Source organism: Strongylocentrotus purpuratus, unplaced genomic scaffold, assembly GCF_000002235.5.
Source record: "Strongylocentrotus purpuratus isolate Spur 01 unplaced genomic scaffold, Spur_5.0 spur5_scaffold_6, whole genome shotgun sequence".
Taxonomy (NCBI): domain Eukaryota; kingdom Metazoa; phylum Echinodermata; class Echinoidea; order Camarodonta; family Strongylocentrotidae; genus Strongylocentrotus; species Strongylocentrotus purpuratus.
In genome coordinates this window covers 47,046,252-47,059,674 of record NW_022145612.1, presented here as the reverse complement: position 1 = coordinate 47,059,674, position 13,423 = coordinate 47,046,252, and the positions used below count along the sequence as shown (strand labels likewise).

Genomic DNA, 13,423 nt, shown 5'->3' with positions numbered 1-13,423 from the left:
CCAGTTTTGGAAACGCCCCCTCTCAAAAAATGAAATGGAAGCTCTTATTACCAATCATGTGAAAGATTATGTTTTGACTAATACGTGATGATACAAATTTTGACGGGAAACCGTCTATTATTATATTTGGTAAATTTTCATATCGATCCGGCCTGGATAGACATCGCGAATGCACTTCAACATCGAATATTTGGGCATATATTTCTGCTTGTTTGCAAATTTAGGTTAAAGTAATGCCATCTAAACCTCTAAAGGCAATATTTAAACAATATTGAATTGATATTTTACACCCAAAACCCTTGAACCGCAATCTTACCACTACCGGTCTATATCTTTAAAGGAACATTAGCCACATGTTCCCGGATTTGAATATTAAAGATACCTACCGTTTCGTGGTCTATTGAGGCAGTCGCTTCATCCATGATGACAATCTTGGAGTTTCTCAGGAAAGCTCTGGCAAGGCAGAAGAGTTGACGCTGCCCGACACTGAAGTTATCTCCGCCTTCCGACACCTCGTAGTCTTTAAAAGCACGTTTCACATTAGAGATTCACACAGATTTAGATGAACGAATCATAAAATAAATTCTGAGAACAAAAGTGTCAAAGACTTCTATTTCAATGTTTCCCTCTATTGACGGTTCTTTACAGCTTTTGTTTTGACTTTGCACCTCAACTTGTTTGCGAGAAAACGTCTTCAATTATTCAGACACCTTATTATAAAGAATACAAATCCCTACTTTTGTGTATACTGCTGCCTTGTACATGTATTTCTGTTTATACCATTTGTCTGCCTTTTTTAATGTTTTTAATTTTTTAATTTTTTTTCCTCACTTTATCAAATCTTGTAAATATGTGATTCTCATGGTTTGCTTTAATAAAACACACAAAGAAAAAAAAAGAATACCAATCCATTGATATTATTTATCAAGGTTCTTGAAATAACAATGATGAAAAAAGAAAGAAATCATTGTTCTTACCTAAACCACCTTCTAACTGGTGTACTACATCTTTTAGCTGGGCAATACCAAGGGCTTGCCACAAGTCAGGATCAGCCTTTCCGCTAGTTGGATCCAAATTATTTCTGAGCGAGCAAATGCACAATAAAACGGTTAACCAGTAGTGAACACCACATATTTGTACCATTGTATGGCTATGTAGTGATTTTTTTTCCCCGAAAATAAAGATAAAAAAATGTTTTATTGGCGAATTGCGGATAAATTTCGACGATCAATTGTGCCTCCCGTGTTTCCCGTTTCTGAAAGAGACCTCCAACCATAACAAATACAAAAAACATAAACAAAAACAAGCAACAAACCGAGCAACAACAAAAACAAAACAAAAAAATGCGGGACAATGTGATTTGTGAACAGTAAAAAATAGGTGGCTCTGAGGGTTGCAGAAATGTATATAACAAATAAAACCGTGTGCATAATTGCAATTACCTGAGGTAAACATGAATGATAAAATTAATAAAGTTAACAGAGTATAAAACGAACATAGGAAACAACGATCCTTACTTTCAATTAAAAGAAATGCATCGTGAGCAATGATGGAGAGACAGCAAGAGATGAATGAAGAGGTAGAGAGATGTGGGGGAGAAATGGACAGAAAGTGATACATAACAAAGAAGGAAGAAAGAAAAAGGTAAGGAAAAAGAAGCATTTGTAGTTTGGCTGTTACCTGATAGTTCCAGTAAAGAGGAATGCATCTTGTGGGATGATGGAGAGACGTTGACGAAGGGAGAGAAGTGGAACAGTGGCGATGTCGATCCCGTCGATGACAATACGACCTGTAGAGGGGAATTAACGAATAGAAAGAAGACATATCTTCTGGATTTATATTAGTCCGATATACTTTCTTTTAATTATATATTTGTATCATCTGAGAGTTATCTGATAAATAGTCGATTTGTTTTGCCTCCTGTTCAATCATTAACACGACCGCGAATATTTTAAAAAGAATCAATTTAAGGCAATTTTAATAGCCTTGGGCGTCATCTATTGGGACGTGCGAACATGAAAAATGGCGTATTACGTAATCAAATATTATTTCTATGGGACATACAATAGGGTATTGAAATCGCCCATGATGTTAGTCGATTTTCCAAAATAGATCGTGTTCCTAATAGACAACACAAATGCTAATGGCCCGGTCCCACTGGCCGATGGACACAAAACGTATGCATAAAGGACACAGCGGACGAGCAAAATTCCGGGGATGGCTCCATCCGCTCCAGAAATGGACAAAATTTGCGAAAACAGAACGGAAAATAACGGACATGGGTAGTATGTAGCGGGGATGTTAAACGGATGTTCATCGGAAGCCTAGCGGATAAAAGCGGATGGAAGTGGATGACAGCTTTGAATACTTTACAAACGAGATGCATACGCTTACATCCTTTCTATTTCCGTGCTACTAACGATGTATATACGTTCCATGTACCTTATCTTTCCTCCCTCTATCCGTTTTCAGCTGCAGCGGATGTGAGTTGCGAGGATTCCCAGAGGATGCAGAGAGGATACAGCGGACATAGAACGTTTGTTGCTCGGATTTATGGCGGATTTACATCGTACACGGCGGAAGTTCATCCGTTCTAAAAGTTTCGAGTAGCTCAAAACTTTTTGCGCGGATGAAAACACGTTGGACGGATGCTCGATGGATAGTGCGTATGAAACACGTATGCAATGAGTACACAGCGGATGCATAGCGTTTTCCAACGGATGGCAAGATTTTTTTACGTTTTACATCCTCTTTGCATCCGTAAGTGCAGTGGGACCGGGCCTTAAGATATCATAACGGGTTCCCAATTAAAACATGTGTGAACAGAAGCAACATAAATAAATAATGTTTTACTTAATGACTTACCTTGGCAGGTTTGTATCATACGAAAGAGTGCTAGAGTGAAAGAAGACTTGCCGCTTCCAGTACGTCCACAAATCCCAATCTATAATCATCAGGAGAGATTTTTTTTTAAAGCATGAATAGTATTTTTTTTAAAAAACCCATTGTGTTAGGTTATCAAAGTTGATTTCGAAAGCGAATAATCAAAATTACTGACAAATAGCAAGAAAATGTGAGCATATCTCCGTATTATTTTGTAAATATCGGAGCCTTCGTCTAATGGATAGTTGATAATAGAACCTCCATCCACACACACAAACACACACACAAACGCACACGCACACACACATGGGATCACGGGGGACCAATAGGCACCGATTAGGCATTGTTTGCTATATAGAGGGCACAAGTAGCTATAAGTACAGTAGTACAGTGGGACTTTAAATTGAATATTTTTAAGAGGTTATTACCTTTGCCTGAGAGGGAACGGATAGAGAGATTCCTTTAAGAACTGTAGCTAGCTCTTCTGAATACCTCACGTGTATATTGTCTACTTCAATCTTACCCTCAGTCGGCCAGTCCTCTGGAGGTTCAGTTCCTAGTAGGAAAATAATGAAATTAAATTAATTAAAATCAATCAAAAACAAACAGGAAGTTATTTTGAATAAAAAGAAATCCGGAATTATCTAGTTCGTATAATCATGCATGTTACTATACAGTGTGTCCCGAAAAAAACTATACACTTTTGAAATGGCTGCCGAATAACAAATATATGATTCTAGGGGGGAAAGTTATATATGTATGGAAAGCTCATATACTCAGCTTTCATATGACACCAAAAAGTTGCGAAAATAATTCATGCTCGGGTGAGCACTGCTCACTTTTGTAAAGGGTATGAAAATTTGGTTGCGCAGGAATTAGCCTTCCAATTTGTGAGAGGTAAATCCTTTGGAGCTTACGGAATTGAGGATGATATGACCAATTTATGATCAATTGTGATAAGTTTGGGTTTGCTGAGTGAAATGTTTGGTTTATGGGATTAACATTTTATGCATGACTTAACAGGAATTGCATTTTTTATTGTAGCACTGTAACTTCACTGGTAGACTCAGGTGTGTTTATGGGAGTCAGGATGGGGTGATGGTACATGTTGTAATTTCCATGTTACAAACTGTTATTCTCTTACATCTGTGACTTTGAATAAAAAATTAAATTCCTGTTCCGTGCATAAAAGTTTGGTTTAATAAACCATGAAATTCAATCAGCAAATCATGAATGTATCATATCACCCTCAATGTTGTAAGCTCCAAAGGATTTACCTCTCACAAATTGGAAGGCTAATTCCTGCGCAACCTAATTTCCATACCCTTTACAAAAGAGAGCAGTGCTCACCCAAGCATGAATTATTTTCAAACTTTTTGGTGTCATATGAAAGTTGAGTATATGAGCTTTCCATACGTATATAACTTTTCCCCCTAGAATCATATGTTTGTTATTCGGCAGCCATTTCAAAAGTGTATAGTTTTTTTCGGGACACACTGTATAGTGTTGAAGTGTGACGTCATCAACAAATCTTTTTTAGAATTTCTCATTATTTTTCTTCATTTTCCAAAAGAGCATCGAAACTTGTGTCCAAATGTCGAAAACCAATTGGATATGTTTATTATTGGCTGAGATATGACCATCTGAATAAAGACATTTCCCTTAGAAACTCAGTGTTATTTTTGCTCTGGTTCATAACATTACGAACCAGAGCAAAATAGAACTGAGTTCCTATTATATAGGAAATCCATTTGTTCAGATGGTCATATCTCAGTCAATACTAAACATATTCAATTGCTTTTTGACATTTGGACATTATTTTTTTCTCGTTGCTCTTTCGAAAAATGAAGAAAAAAATGGTGAGAGTCTAAACATAGATTTTTATGATGTCACAGCTTCAGTACTCCATACCCCTAGATAGCACGAAGTTTCTACATCACCTTCCGGCAATGTAATGTAGGTTTAATCATGCATCCCACAGTCTGTTGTTAATATTTTGTACATTATAGTTCATTGCTCGTTTAGTATTCTACTTTCTACTTATCCAATTCAATCTTTTGGATTATATAGGCGATATTGCTTCTCATGTGAAAATATTGATAAGTTCCTTCTTTCAACTTCCTGTTCGCGAATCATAACCTAAAATAGAACTGAGTGGGCACCCCTTTTAGTTCTTACCTGAATAATCTTCTGTAGGTACTTCTATATAGTACTGCACTCTTTCTACAGCGTTCATTTGTAGCTCAATATCCGCAGCAGCCCTGACGTTTCGGTTCAAATATAGCGCAATCTGGAGTGGTACAGAAAGGCCATGGTGGTGGTGGTGGTGGTGATGTTGGTGTTGGTGGTGTTGGTGGTGGTGGTGATGGTGGTGGTGGTGGTGGTGGTAGTAGTGGTGGTGGTGGTGGTGGTGGTGGTGGTGGTGGTTTTGGTGGTGGTGATGATGGTGGTGATGGTGGTGATGGTGGAAGTAGTGGTGGTGGTGGTGGTGGTGATGATGGTGGTGGTGGTGGTGGTGTATGGAGGGAGGGGCAGAAAGAAATTCACAGTTAAGATCGTTACAACTAGTGTGCCTGCTATCCTATTCAAATTTGTTTTTAAAGTACATGTACATTACAAGATGCAAAACAAAATCATCGTTTTTGTTGTAAGTCTATGTTAGTCCAACTAAGACAATTATTATGATCTGCGAAATTAATCATTGACATTCACTTCACCATAACTCACCCAAAAGGTAAAGGTAAGTTTCATTAGGGGTCGAATAATACTGCTCTACATCATGATTCGAATCCGTAATACCTTTCCTGACCTTTACCTGAAATGCTAAATTTACTAGAGATAATAATGGTTCAAATCATATACCTCAAGTGAATATGATATGGCCAGTCCCACATAGCTAGCATCGATGCCAAGATAGAACGCCCCGATGAGGACTGAGAGACTGGAGACGGTGACTATCAGTGCTCCGAGGTAATCCTGGAAGAGAAATGGAAAATATCATCACAAGAATAATTTACCTAATTTATCACAACCGCCTCGGAGGTAGGGAGGTATTCTTATCCGGACACCCGACCCCTGGACATCCACCCCGGATAACCACCCCCAATCAACTACACCCTAGGACAACCACCCCTAGGAAACCTACCCCCTAGGACAACCACCCTCTAGGACGACAATGTCCCCCGGAAAACTTCCCCTGGACAACTACCCCCAGACAACTACCCCTAGGACAACTAGAGGTGTCTGGGATTGTCCGGGTGGATGTCCAGGGGGTAGGTGTCCTAGAACCGGAGGTAATGTACAGTATAATCTATTGATGAACGAGGAGTCAGCATTCACGCGGCTGTTTTTTTGGAAGATGTAACAACTGAAGTGATTATGACATCACTAGTCACGTCGACCGGCTGGCATAAGGGCGTTAGCGCGCGAGCGACTCTTTTATTAGAATTATTCGCATTTAAAGATTTGTTTTATATTTAAAATGATTTCCGTCCTGAAAATTGGTTTAAACTTAAAAGACTAATAGAAATGTTATAGTAGAACATGGCCAAACAATTTTCTCTCGGAAATCAGTCAGTTTTATAAAAGTTTGAGGCGATTTAGTGCTAACGTCCTTCTGCTTAACGCTTCATTCTTGACCTGAAATTCGAGCTAACGCCCTTCTGCCAGCCAGGCGATTTTGTATTACTATTATTATTGTTATTATTATTATCGTTATTATTGTTTTTCTTTTTATAATTATAATTATTGTTATTATTATTGACGATGGATTATTTCACTCTCCTTGGGATGTGGAAAGGGGTATGCTAGGTATAGGGATAGTTTCTTTACTAATGCATTAGTATAATTTTAGCAATGTGGGAGCATTTTCTATCATGGTCTTACAAATACAACCAACGTACACGTAATAATAAGATTATTTGAATAATGATATAAATTGGGCAAAACCTACGTCATGTTAGTTGTCGCACGAAACATACAGTCAGTTTCACTTCGAATTGGGATAGATTATACGACACATTTATGAACAGTCATCATTTATATATTTTCAGTATAAATTGTTACAATAGTTCATGATCCAAGTTCGATTACATAATCATGGAAAAGAGACTTACGAGTCGGATTGCCATCCATCTCTGAGCAGTGACCAGGTAGAGAAACACGCGGTTGTTCACCAAGATGCGATCTTGAGCAATCTTAAAGAATCGCCTCTCGTCCCTGAAGAAGCAGAAAGAGCAGGGCCTCGTTTCACAAAACTTGTCATCAGTGACAAATGACAGTTTTTGTTATAAGCTACTGAAATCCTTGCTTCTGATTGGTTATCAACAGATTTGTCACTGATTTTTGTCATTTGTCATTGAAAAAAGGCTTTGTGAAACCGGTCCCTGGTGTGTGTTGTTCATGTTGTTTAAATTGGAAGTATTTCATTATTTCATCACACACGGTAAAAGGGGGTTTCAAACTGCTTAGAAATAGAATGGAAGGCAAATGGGAAAGAAACATAGAAAGGAGATGACGGAACCCTCTTCCACACCCTCCTCCAATTGAAAGCCTTCCTAATTCGAATTTAATCCATCTCGTAAGACTAGTGTGTCCCCGGGGTGCCAGTGTCCCTCAATGGCTCAAATTACTCTCCGCCATTGGTTATTCAAACTTTATAGCATAATTTCAAGTGCAGTGGGACTTTAAGAAATGCCTTACTGAAATGCTCTGATGGTGGGCAATCCCCCAAGAGTCTCGGAGAAATGGGCGAAGATTGGCGATCGAGTGACGCTCTCACAACGCTGAAGCTCCCTTCAAAAGAGTAAAAAGAAATACTATACTCCTCAAGAACATGGCTGCCTAATTTTGGTTACTAATCATGAAATCGCTAACACGAGCAACGGCATTTTTTTTCCTACAAAATTCATTCGGTTAATGGCAAATACAATATTTTTTCGTTTATATTTTTAACATGATAATGTTTGTGTAGTATGCAAGATCGTAAAGAATTGGCTAACGTCGTCGTTATTATTGTTGTTGATGATATGGTAAATGATGTTGTCCTTTATTCGCAATAATGTATATTTCGGCAACACTTCCAATATATTTATTTTAAAAAATGGGATTGAATTACACGAACAGGAAATATTTATGCTTTTATTCATTGTAAAGGCACAATAAAAGTTTGTAATAATGTAGTTTGTGAGCGTAATTTTGGACTACCGATAAACATACTATCAGGAAAATATACGACAATTGTTGAAAGTTACCTTGAGGTTGTCAAGTAGTAGGCGAGCAGCACGATGAAGGTGATGACGGTGGGGATGACGAAGAGGATGAAATAGATATTGACGACGATGTTGACAACCAGAGAAGATAGAACCATCGACAGGGTATTGATGAACATCCTTATGCTTTGAATGATCCTCTGAGAGAAAAGAGACGATGTTTCAAAATAATTATTTTCTTCGGAATTGGTATATTTTACTTTATTGAAATCATGTTATTGTTTCAGAAAAGTCGAAAACAAACTGCATGTAATCAAATGCATAAAATGCCAATATTTCTCCGGAGTAGTACGTAAACAATGATCAATCTATTTAACTTAAATATTCCATTTACTTTTTTTCTTCTTATCAGTGCACCTGTCTGGATGTGTCTCTGATATTTTCCAATCGGGGAGATTAATGAAAAAAAGAGCTTTGCAAAGCGATACATAATAAACTTTTTGTCATAGATTTCATGAAGTGAAGTCAACTATAACTTTAATCGCCTATAATGAAATTGCATCGCTGGAACATGTATAACTGCAAAATATATATAGAATATCTCTTCTGATTTTTTGTTCAATGACTTCTTACCTGGTCGATCATTTGGGTATCAAATGACAACCTATTCATGAATCTTCCACTTGGTGTCGTATCAAAGAACCTGTGTAGGAAACACGAAACAGATGCTAAAAACAGCTTTTACACATTTTAAGGGGACATAACGTCATGGAATATTATAATGTAGGGTAAATTCAGCGATACATGGACCTTTTTTAAATATATTTTTATCATGGTCTCAGCTGCAATGAGCGTTATCATTCAGTGTAACAGTCGTCACTCATTTAATATAGGATACGTTCATAGTCATAAAAGGAAACCTGAAATACAACAGATATGCTAATTATACTTTCTTCGCGCAAGAAAGATATACATTCTTAGTATCATCATTACTTGATACTTTTATTCGGTGAGGGGGTTACCGTCCCGCCCCTCCCCTAGCTAGGCCCTGAGAATTTTAGGGAATTGCCCTAACCTCATAGGTATAGAGACGATGTTGTCCAGCATGTTGATGTGTAGCGACTTAGCAGCCAGGTAAGCTCCAACAGTAATGAAGACAATCGAAAAGATTCGCATCAGGATGGTCATAAATGACAACACGCTGTAGTACGTGATGTAATAGTTCGTCTGTTCTAGTATTTCCTGTAGAAATGCAGTAACAACATTTAAAGGAGTTAGGCCTGCGGCAATTACGATGGATTTAGCTCTGCAACTTTTTTAATTTTTTTTAAAGACCCCCTGTTTAAACTGTCATTGAATATTTTCTAAAGCTCTTTGGAAGCGCAAAGAGATGTTATTTCATAACAGAACTGAATATTATTATTATTATTATTGGAACGTTTGTAAATGAATATTGAATTTATTTGGAATGTTTCTTATTTTCCTTTGAACTATATGGTGTAGCATGGGTTAAGTAATTGGCCACTAGCATAATAGTGGCACTGGTCTAACTAGGTGAATGAAATACCAACTATCAAGGTCATTGATAAGGGAAGGTGTGTAGGTTGGCTATCATCTTCTTCTTTTCACGTTCCGACTTCCCATGAAATCTTATTGCGACATGTTGCCCCCCCCCCGCCCCGCATCTAAGCCACTACCATTCTTTTTTCTCTCTCAAATAGATAATGTAATCATACCATGACCTACTATAATGGTGTTCAATACTAGGGTGGAGGCGGCTCTGGAAGGTTATTAGTGGTGCTTACCGCTGTAAACTTTCCCTATTTGATGCCCGGCTGCCTTAATTTTCAACTTTTCCATTGTACTACCAATTCCATTATTGCATCTTTGTGTTTTATCTTGCTTTTTGTGTTTTATGATTCATTGTACAAACCTGCCTTGAACCCAAAAAGATTCACGGGCCTGATTAGTATTATTGTTATTTCGTGCAATGCTATAAGTTTCTGTGTTATAAAGAAATGATTACAACAACAACAACAACAACAACAACAACAACGAATACATGATATTATGATCTCTCGATCAACTAATCGTACACCATAACGTACTCAATCCGAGGCGTTTATCTACAGTTGTACCTCTGTATCGTTCGTAGTGACGCTAATCTCAGACCAGTCAGCCAGGAGGAAGTTACTGCCTATCTGGGTGCCTGCCCTGGCCGCCACCGTCACAAGGATACCCAACGTCACCCAGTAGTTCATTGATTTGAAGTAGTAGAAGTAGATCCTGGAATCTACCGACCCGGTCTCTTGGTCTTCTTTGACGATAAGACGTCCTTTATCCGCCTCGGCACCTGTAACTAGATGCAAGAGGTGACTGTGATTCACATGAGCATAAGCCGTAACGGTAACCAGAGACCAACAACATTTTTCTTGGGTGGTTTTATATGTTCAGCTAGATTTCGAATATATTGTTTTGATTCATATCTCCTCTGTTGCAGAACAGTATCTTCATTTATAGATTTCAGTTTGTACAAGTTTGGCTACTGTGATAGTTAAATGAGACATGACGAGCCCGTCTTTAACTTTTCCCAACAACATGGCTTAGATAACACTGCAGGGATAAAATCTATTAGTTTTTACAATGATAACAGATGTCCCATCAACCTGTTGTCATTTGAAGCTTGAATTATCAGCTAACATAATATTTGAAAATAGTAGCATGTTAATACTCAAGCAAAGAGAAAACAAAGATACACTGAATAAGAATTCTCATAACCCTAGTTACTTTCTTGCTGCATGGATTCGGTGGATAAACCTGCCGACTGCTGTAGCTTCGCGATTTGTTTCTTGAGTGACAACCTCTCCTCGTGGACAGCTTCAGACTCCGCCCCTGACAACTCAGCCTCTGATTCGCTGAACACATGCAGAGCTCTCTGCCAATCAGCACACAGTGAAGGGTCAGCCTTGGCAATTTCTTCCGGGTCACCCTGCAGTGCGATCTGCCCATCCTTCATTACGATGATCTAAAATAGTTTTCAGATAATTCCGAGGCTATAATAACATGTTTTCATAGAAGTTGACGATTTGGAAGTTCTTCCTTTCGGATTTTGATCGGTTTCATTTTAGCCGGCAGTTATACGACACCTACTCCGGTGACAACTGAGCGGTTAATATCCTACAGACCTACACTTAACGAATCCCTAATTTCGACCCTAAACTAAACACTATACCCAAATCCTGACCTAAAACCAAAGTACGACCTTAACCGTAATGCTACATATTTGAGAAAAAAAACCTATATAAGCATTTATCGGAGCCCCTAACCGACGTATTCAGTTATATCATAAGAAGAACACAAATATACAGTGCATCTTCAAGACTATAATAGACACGAAATGCATTCATTTCCCTCGTTCATTATTATTTTCTTCACCAGGGATATGACAAACGTAACAATAATTTCAAGTCAACTTACCTTGTTAGCCTCTGGTAAATACTGGAGCTGATGGGTGACGAGAATGATGGTTCGTTTCTGTTTCTTGAGAATCTTCAGAATTCCATTCTCAAAGAGATGAGCTCCTACGTGCATGTCAAGAGCCGACAGAGGGTCGTCCTAAATTAGAGGGAAAAAGAGGTAGATTTTGTATTCATATAGTTTTGTGAAGGAGGTTTGTGAATATTCTGGTGTTTAATCGGAACTCTCATTCCTTATAATGATTGAGTATTAAATTAGGTTTGCTTTGGCTGTTTTATATCGGGATTAATCCTTGATTAAGTCACTTCTACGAAATTAAAGTTTGATACTAAATTACCTTTAACAATTCTAAGGATTTTACGAATTAATATACCAATATGACGATATCTCTGTCTGAATACATGGTCCTCGCTACGCTGACTCTCTGTTTCTGTCCTCCGCTCAAGTTGATACCTTTCTCACCAATCTCTGTATGATCTCCTCCAGGTAACATGGCGATATCTGGACCTAGGGCGCAGGCCTCGATCACTTTCTGGTATCTGAGAAACAGCAAACAAAATCAGGGTTTAAAAAAACTCGAAATGCTGTAAAATCTGGAGATAGAGTGAAGGTCTCTATCAGTGAATGTGTTTGCAAAAAAAACGTTCTGGTTTTAATCTGGACATACAGTTTGGACGGCCTTATAAGATTAATCCATGATTGCCACTCTCCGCCGAGGTGTTCTAGCACGAAGGAATATTCCTTACATGCTGTGAGTACCGAAATCGGTAGCCAGGGTAATATTGGAGTGTCTTGAGCATCTTGCGTGTTGGACATGAGCGCTATACAAATATCAAATTACAAATATTTATGGAAACGAATCTTCTAGTATAACATCTTTAATTTGTTTCTTCACCATTGACATAATCTCTCCGAGGTGCTTTTGCGCTAACATAAAAAAGAAGATACCTGGGCTGTATTCGAATCCTTAATTATTCTCTTGTTCGACAGATAAACAGTTTACCGACAGATCCGACTGTCCTCAAGTGTTTTAATAACTCTACGTTGTGACAAGAGGCATGGCCATACAAAATGACACTTTTGTTAAATGTTATACCATAATCAGAAATATGAGCAAATAGTTCTCAAACAACCGTTCTCGTCTTTAAGAATACTCACTTGCTTTTATCGTTTTGAGTTCCAAACAATATGTTTTCCTTCAGTGAAGCGTTGACTAACCAGGCCTTTTGTGGGCTGAAAGCGGTTTTCGAGTCTTCCCTTCAAATATAAGTTAAAGGGCAAATCAAACAACTTAATAAGACACTAAGCACTTCCTGAAGTTCGTCTCTCAGACTATCAGACTATTCCATTAGGGATAATTCAAAGCATCAATGTGGGTTTATGGCATCACCTCCGAACCGTCTCTTAAAATGTAATATGTGCAGATGTAAACAAAAAAGAAAAAGAAGAAGTAATGAATTTATAATCATTGAAAACTTTAAAAAAAAAATTTAAAAAAAAAACTAAGAAAAACAAAGGACAAGAAGCTTGAACCATGTTGGTTATCATAAAAGTAATATTTTCGTTTCTCCGTATCAGAGCTAGCTTAACAAAAGCGGTTGTGACAACAAGTCAAACTTAACTATTGGAATATGAAATTGTGCAGTTGATGAATTCCGTACCTGATTTCAATGTTGCCGCTCAATGTCGTCATCTCTCCCATAATGGCTTGCAACATGGAGGACTTCCCACTTCCAACAGTTCCTATCACTACTGTTAGTTGACCTAGGGGTGGGGGAGGGGGTTCACAAAGACTATGATCGACTTAAGGTTGGACTTAACTATGGCAGCCATTCACGCCAATGGTTGCTCTC

The 13,423-nt window shown here is 38.1% G+C and overlaps 1 protein-coding gene across 1 annotated transcript in view; it reads right to left on the bottom strand.

Annotated features, from left to right (window-relative positions):
- Positions 1–13,423, bottom strand: part of LOC581821 (ABC transporter C family member 8) — a 32,284-nt gene that overhangs the window by 1,257 nt on the left and 17,604 nt on the right. Inside the window, exons 4-21 of the mRNA XM_031000034.1 lie at positions 13,232–13,334; positions 12,729–12,827; positions 11,944–12,109; positions 11,571–11,708; positions 10,881–11,118; positions 10,232–10,452; positions 9,169–9,335; positions 8,727–8,796; positions 8,136–8,293; positions 7,585–7,677; positions 6,999–7,101; positions 5,746–5,859; positions 5,062–5,173; positions 3,312–3,439; positions 2,866–2,944; positions 1,681–1,789; positions 978–1,081; positions 387–520 (exon numbers count right to left, since the gene is read on the bottom strand). Coding sequence (XP_030855894.1) covers positions 387–520; positions 978–1,081; positions 1,681–1,789; positions 2,866–2,944; positions 3,312–3,439; positions 5,062–5,173; positions 5,746–5,859; positions 6,999–7,101; positions 7,585–7,677; positions 8,136–8,293; positions 8,727–8,796; positions 9,169–9,335; positions 10,232–10,452; positions 10,881–11,118; positions 11,571–11,708; positions 11,944–12,109; positions 12,729–12,827; positions 13,232–13,334 — 2,336 coding nt within the window. The remainder of the gene's footprint in view (positions 1–386; positions 521–977; positions 1,082–1,680; positions 1,790–2,865; positions 2,945–3,311; positions 3,440–5,061; positions 5,174–5,745; positions 5,860–6,998; positions 7,102–7,584; positions 7,678–8,135; positions 8,294–8,726; positions 8,797–9,168; positions 9,336–10,231; positions 10,453–10,880; positions 11,119–11,570; positions 11,709–11,943; positions 12,110–12,728; positions 12,828–13,231; positions 13,335–13,423) is intronic.